This window comes from Phyllostomus discolor, chromosome X (assembly GCF_004126475.2).
Source record: "Phyllostomus discolor isolate MPI-MPIP mPhyDis1 chromosome X, mPhyDis1.pri.v3, whole genome shotgun sequence".
NCBI lineage: Eukaryota > Metazoa > Chordata > Mammalia > Chiroptera > Phyllostomidae > Phyllostomus > Phyllostomus discolor.
Window position 1 is genome coordinate 51,807,826 of NC_050198.1, and position 7,054 is coordinate 51,814,879.

At 40.3% G+C, this 7,054-nt stretch overlaps 1 protein-coding gene across 1 annotated transcript; it reads right to left on the minus strand.

Annotated features, from left to right (window-relative positions):
- Positions 1 to 619: 619 nt before the first annotated feature.
- On the minus strand, positions 620 to 6,429 carry LOC118498393. The gene is made up of 3 exons (XM_036016350.1): positions 6,199 to 6,429; positions 1,007 to 1,387; positions 620 to 881 (listed from the first exon to the last, which is right to left on the minus strand). The coding sequence occupies exons 1-3, from the start codon at positions 6,427 to 6,429 to the stop codon at positions 855 to 857; spliced, it is 639 nt and encodes a 212-aa protein (XP_035872243.1). The 3' UTR covers positions 620 to 854.
- Positions 6,430 to 7,054: the final 625 nt, after the last annotated feature.

The window sequence follows — 7,054 nt, forward strand, 5'->3', positions numbered from 1 at the left end:
CTAACATCCTTGCAGCAAAGAAGAAATCAGGATCCACTGATAAAGGGATGGGGGTTGCTGCAGGGATCACAGTAAGAGCTTCAGGGATCACAGTAAGAGCTTCGGATGCTCATTGGCTGAGAGAGGAAAACCTGCTTAGAAAGTTGGGCATCTTTGTGGGAACAATAATGATGTCCATTAAGACTTTGTCAACTTGGCTAGAAATTTCCACATCCATAATTCCTAAGCAAGAGTCCCAGCTGGGGGGATTTCCATCACCTTGAAACCATCGTTACGTTTCCAATGTGGGCAGAACAGGTTTGACCTGATCCACCTGCATATTACTGCAATCTGGCTTGTCATGGCTGATACTCAAGGACACATAATGCCAGGAGTAGCCCAGCCCCATGGCGCGAGCGCGCGCGCACACACATACACCACTCACACTCACTGAATTGCACACAAAACCCACACTAGCTCCGCGGCACATATCACTGCGTTCTTGTGTGCCTTGTCACAAACAGGGAGTGCCCCCTCACATTCTCTCACTTCCTTAGTCTGCTCAGCCCACACTCCACACCACCCGCAGACCGCAGCCTAATCTCGAACTGCAAACTAGTGAGGACTGGTTTTTGTTGTATGCAACAAAGCCCCGTGCACCCAGGTGCCCCGCTGGGTCGACACCGTCCATCTCTCCCCACCCCCATCATGAGCTCGAAGAACAAGAGAAAGCTCAGCTCTGGGAAGTGAATGCGGGGAGGTGGAGGGGCGCGAAGAAAGAGAGCTTTAGGGGTGGGCGGGGAGCTGGAGTCCCGGCAGCTTCGGTGTTCTCTCGCCTAGAAGCGAAAAGGATGGCGAACAGGCAAAGAGATCCATCACCTTTTCACCCCATCGCATCTCATCTATTCATTGAAAAAGACTAAAAATGAGAAAATAATCTTCCCTCCTGTCCGCTCCGTGCCCTCCTAGTGGCTGTTGGAGCCACTGGCGCTCCATCAACCCGTAACAAAGCGCCCCCAAGACAGACCTGTTCCAACCTCTTCGTGGCGAGGACGAGGGGGTCCTGCTGCTGAAGGTTCTGCCCTTCGACGCCAAGCCAGAGGCTTCGGGGCTGGGAGAAAGAGCTGGAACTGGGCGAAGAAGGAGAACGAAAGGGGATGGGAGACACAGCAGCAGTGGCGGCTCTGGCAGCGGTGGTAGGAGGAGGAGGAGGGAGAGGAGAGGGGAGGAGGCTGCTTCTGTGGCAGCTGTTGAGGATGCTCTGGCTCGAGGCAGGGATGGGTGCACGGGGCGTGGGCTCACGTGCGCCCCATAACCTAGGGATGCGCGCGCGTCTGGGTGTGTGAGAGCCTCTGGGTATGTTTTGATTGTGATTATCCCAATTCCAACCTACTTGAACTTGTGGTTCCTGCAGCCAGGCGGAAGTGAAACCCTTTCAGTCTCCCAAGCTTGACTGTGCTTGCAGGGGAATGGGGCTTGTGGATGAGGGAGCTAGAGCCCGGGGAAAGTGTTCAATACCAAAGCTCCTGGCCTGCTATTAACGATCACACACCTTCTTTCAACCTTTTTTTCTGGGCACTAGTAGCTGGCATCCACACAAATTTCTGGAAAGCCTATAGCCAAGAAAATAGAAGAGACCAAGGGCAGTCACTATCACCATTACATTGTAATGCGTGAGCGCTCAAACTGAGCTGAGTCTGGGATTGACTTTCACGAGTCGAGATGCCCATAACTTCATACAGGATCTACATCTCGCCTTTTCTCCTGTCTCTCATCTCATTGCAACATCTTCGTGCTTTTAACCAAGGTGGCATACAATAAATTCTCAGTCTGCTTACACAATCTGCATTGTCCACATTCCCAGCCTCACTGGTGCCACGGGGTCACTTAATCATCATGTTACTCACCCTCTAGGAATGGGGTACTCAGTTTAGATAAGAATAAGTCTGGTTTCCTAAGAGCCAGAGAGTTGAATATCATCATGGATCCAGCTAAAAACCCATTTTGGTTCTGTACCCCTTAAGCTAAAATAAGGGAAAACAACTGTGAGAGGCACAACTTTTCCCTGTGAGTCAATCCTCTGTGAACCCATTGCTTATAGCCCTCCTTTCTGAGCCTAATGACTTCATCTTGCCTAATGACTTATACTTGTAGAGCACTTTGGGGTTTACAAAGCAACTCCTAATAATGGGATCCTTACCATAACATTTCTGTAAGTTATGCAAGGAAAATACAAAATTTACATTCTACAGCTAAACAGATTTAGTAATATTTAGTGGATTTGCCTAACATTGTAAGCCAATAAGGTCTAGAATTGGGACACAAGTCTGCAGATTTCCAGCCCAAAGTTCCTTTTTTAAAATTACATCTTGGAAAGACATTACAAATTCATCTATTGATCTCCCTGTTGGAGTTAAATGGTTTAGTGTTGTTACTAAATTGAAATTGTTAACTAAAAATGAGATTTTTGAAAAAGAATTTTAGTCAGGTTGATACACTCAGGTGCACCTCACAAGTTAATGGACAAAAAGAGTTAAAGACTTTTAGGTTTTAATCCCCAATAAGGAAACACAATTATTCCTTTGATTCTGCTAGCAGCTACTATAAGAATAATTTGAAATGAAGGTACAGAAAGGAAAATAGGAAGAGGATCTATTTGAAATTCTTGGGCTGAAAATCCTGTGAATATATCCTCAACAAGCTAGATCTTTGTCCTCTAAGTCATGAGAATGAATCATTGTTTGTCACCAAGGAAACCTGTCTCCCATACAGCAGCTTGGGTAGTCCCAACAGTGTGCAGATGGATGTCAAGCAAAATAAGAAATCTGGTGCTTGAGGACTAAAGCTCCACTCTGCATCCAGACAGCCCTAGTTAGAAAATCATGGAGAATAACTCAATACCAATGATCCACCTATGAGGTAGGTATAGAAGTGTGTGAATGAAATGGGGGATGTTAAATGCCTGAAACATATCAAGGCTCAATAAATATTAGGTATTATTATTATTAGAGGAAATAAAAGGAACAACTTCATTTATAGCTCTTTCTCCACTAGAAGCAGAAATTATCTATTACGAGTAGAACCTCAATATTGAGGGAATGTAGAGGAAGGGATTGTTTTTTCCCAGGATAGGAGAGATCAAGTGTTGATGATAGGAGATAGGCATGATAAACAAAGAGAGATGAAGGGATTCTCTGCCATTACGAGAACCAGCATTGAACTGAGAAGAGAACAGAATCTGAAGAGGATGATGAAAAGAGGGTATTTAGGATGAGATAAGAAATTTTGACCCAGATTCTTGATATTCATGGTTACTGTGATAGATGCATATGCCTGTTAATAGTTTTGTAACAATGTGCATGCTTTACTCAAATGAGTGTTTTGGCTGGTATAACAAAACTCTTGTTTATCAAAACACCTAATAAAGAACTCCATTCAAAATCTATCAGAAATACCTGAATCTGACATTCAGCCAGGGACTCCCTGTTCTTATTTGGTACCAAATACAGACTATTCTTGTTTCAGCCTTGCCAAGCACAGAGAGGTTGAGTCATAACAATGCTCAGAGCCAAGCTGCAAAAAAAAATGTGAAGGAGGTGAAAGCTGTCTCTGAAACCCTTCCAGTCTCTGTGCTGCACCCGTCCCTTCCCACTTCCAATCTCTGAATATCAAAATCCCTGCCTTTCTCACCCAGAAAAAATGACCCAATTTATTCATTTACAATAAAGTAGTAGTACATGTTTCTTTCCTAAAAGGAAGATGAGCAGGAGGAGACAATACCTAACCCAATGAAATGGATCATTGATGGTAGAGGTTCAGGCATTCTGGATAGTAAAAGTACTTTGGGTACCCGTAAATTGTTTAGGTATGAGAGTCCCCATGAATAACACTGAATCTTGGAAATTTTAGTTCTCATCATAATAGAAACCTAAGACAGCAAGGCTATTGCTGGTTATTGACTTCAGTTTAATCCCTTTGTTTCACAGGCAATTAAACCAAGGCTCAAAAACATTAAATGACTCCCAAGACCACATAGCTTTGTGCCTGATGATATGAATTCCAGGCACAAAGCTCTTTGCACTACACTGTTATTCCATCAGCCAAGAAAACCAGGAGCAATTGTTTATGTTTAGGCTCAGGTTAAGCTGCCCCAAAATATGCCAAAGTGGCATATTGATTATTTTGAATTGAAGTTACTTGAGAAATAGCCAGTATGATAAAGTATACTAACCCTGGCCTCTCTCCCCTCAAAAGAGCAGGAAATGCAACTCCCACATAAAGTATTATCTTCCCCCTATACCAGGGCCCTAACAATCATTCATATCACCAAAGTTAGGGAATTCAAAGCTGAGAAAGGTATATAAACAAACCTTGTTACTTCTTCATTAGGTTGCTACCCAAAACACAAACTACTTTGGTTTGTCCAATCTTCACCAATAATTTTTGTCAAAAAATGGTATATAAATAGCCTGCTTTGGTCACTTTGGGGGTTCATATGTATAAGACCTTCATACATATGTAATTAAATTTTACTTTCTCCTATTAATCTGTCTCATGTCAATTTAATTCTTAGATCAGTCAGAAGTACCTAGAAGGGTATACTTAGAACAAATATTTGAAACTTTATTCCAAGTACACGGAAGGCATGAAAACAAGAATAGAGACAATAAATGAAGATTCGGTTATTTTACTTGCTTCGATTACCTTTCTTTCACAAGTCACTTTTTTCCTAGTAGTCATTTCAAATAAGACTCATGCAGAATGACCTATGTGATTCCAGATACCTAAAACTGGAAATAACTTTAGAGGTATGATGCTTGCTGAGAGTGGACAGAGTCGAAGGCACTCCCTAATTTTTTTATATTATTGTGGTAAGAACATTTAACATTAACACCTACCCTCTTAACAACTTTTTAAGTGTACAATACAGTTTTGTTAAGCATAGGCACAATGTTGTACAGCAGATCTGGAATTTAGTCATCTTGTATAACTGAAACTTTATACTCATTGAATAACACCTCTCATTCTTCCCCAATCCCTGGCAACAACCATTCTATTCTCCGCTTCTACAGATTCAAATATTTTAGATACCTTATGTAAGTAGGATCATGCAGAATTTGTCCATATATGACTGGCTTATTTCACTTAACATAATGTCCTCAAGGTTAATTCATGTTGCATATGGAAGGATTTCCTTCATTTTTAAAGGCTAAATAAAATTGTATTATATGTATATTCCATTTATCCATCAATGAGTATTTAAATTTCTTCCACATTTTGTTAATTTGAATAATGCTTCAATGAACATGTGAGTGCAAATATCTCCTTAAGAAGTTGATTTAAGATCTTTTGAATAAATACTCAGAAGTGAGATTGCTATAATATTTTGAGGAAATTTCATACTGTTTTCCATAGCAGCTGAACAATTTACATTCTTGCCAACAGTATACAGGGGTTTAATTTCTCCACCAACATTTATTATCTTTTGTTTTCTTTTCTTTTTGTTTTTGTTTTATTAATAGCCATCGTAACCGTTGAAAGGTGATATCTTATTGTGGTTTTTATTTGAATTTATCTTATAATTAGTGATGCTGAGCATCTTTTCATGCACTCATTGGCCATATCATCTTTAGGAAAAATGTCTATTCAGGTACTTTGCCCATTTTTAAATTAGATCATTTGGTTGTGGGTTTTTTTATCACTGAGTTGTATGAGTTCCTTATATATTGAACATTAACATTTATCAGATACATGGTTTGCAAATGCTTTCTTCCATTCCATATGTTGCCTCTTTATTGCCTCTTTTGCTGTGCAGAAACTTTAGTTTTATGTAGTCCCACTTTTTTTTTTTTTATTTTTGCTTTTGTTGCTTCTGCTTTTGGTGTCATATCCAAATTAATCATTGCAAAGACCAATGTCAAGGAGATTTTTCCTTATGTTTTCTTCTGGAAGTTTTATGGTTTCAGGTCTTACATTTATGTCCTTAATTTCTGTGGAGTTAATTTTTGTGAGTGGCATAAGGTAGGGGTCAAGTTTTATTCTTTTGGATGTGGATATCTGGTTTTCCCATTGTCATTCATTGAAGAGACTATTATTTCTCCATTATGTGTTCTTGGTGACTTTGTCAAAGGTTAGTTGACTGTATGTACATAGGTTTATTTCTAGGCTCTCTATTCTGTTCCATTAGTCTATGAGTCTGTTTTTATTACACTGTCATACTGTTTTGATTACTATAGCTTTGTCATATGGTTTGAAATCAGGACATGTGATGCCTCCAACTCTGTCCTTGTTTCTCAAGGTTACTTTGGCATCTGAGGTCTCCTGTAGTTCCATACAAATTTGAGGATTCTTGATGAACCTTACAGGCTCGCTTGTAGTCCATAGCATATTATGGGAGTGATATTGTGTGAATTCTGAGGATGTATCAGAAAAGGTGATTTCCATTGCCATTTTGCTTGCTGGAACACTTATTCTTGGGGCCCCAAGCTACAGTGTAAGAATTTTGACCACCCTGAAGACATTAGACAGTGAGAAAATCATTTGTGTGGACAGGCCACATGTAAACGCTTTAACTGGTACTTCCAGTCTTTGAGTTTTCTCAGCCCAGGCACCAGGTATGTGAGTGAAGAAGACCTTAGATGATTCCAGCTCCTGGCCATCAAGCCACCTCAGCTTTTAAGTTTCTCCAAGTAGAGGTACCATATATCACGGAGCAAATAATACTCTCCCCATTGTGCCCTTTCTAAATTTCTGGCCTGCTGATTCCAAGAGTATAAAATCATGGTTATTTCAAACTGCTAAATTGGACAATCATTTGAAACAGTATATTTGAAATATTTAATATTTCCCACTTTTTGTAAAGCTATGCCCAATTTTATTATCATAATACAATCTTGGTTGTAGTGGATATCCTTAACAGAAGACCATCACGATTGGCAGTGTCATATAGTTATTAGGGGAATGAGCTTTGGAGCCAGACAGTAGTTATTTGAAACCCTGCTCTTTTCTTTATGAGCTATGATCTTGGATGAGCCATTTCACTTTCCTAAGCCTAGTTTTCACATCTGTAAGATGC

Coding starts and splice junctions, on each gene's coding strand:
- LOC118498393 (XM_036016350.1), bottom strand. CDS start 6,429: ATGGCAATGGAAATCACCTTTTCTGATACATCCTCAGAATTCACACAA. Junction 1,388..6,198: donor AAGCTATAGTAATCAAAACA/GTATGACAGTGT, acceptor GCCTGGCTGCAG/GAACCACAAGTTCAAGTAGG. Junction 882..1,006: donor CCACGAAGAGGTTGGAACAG/GTCTGTCTTGGG, acceptor TTCAATGAATAG/ATGAGATGCGATGGGGTGAA.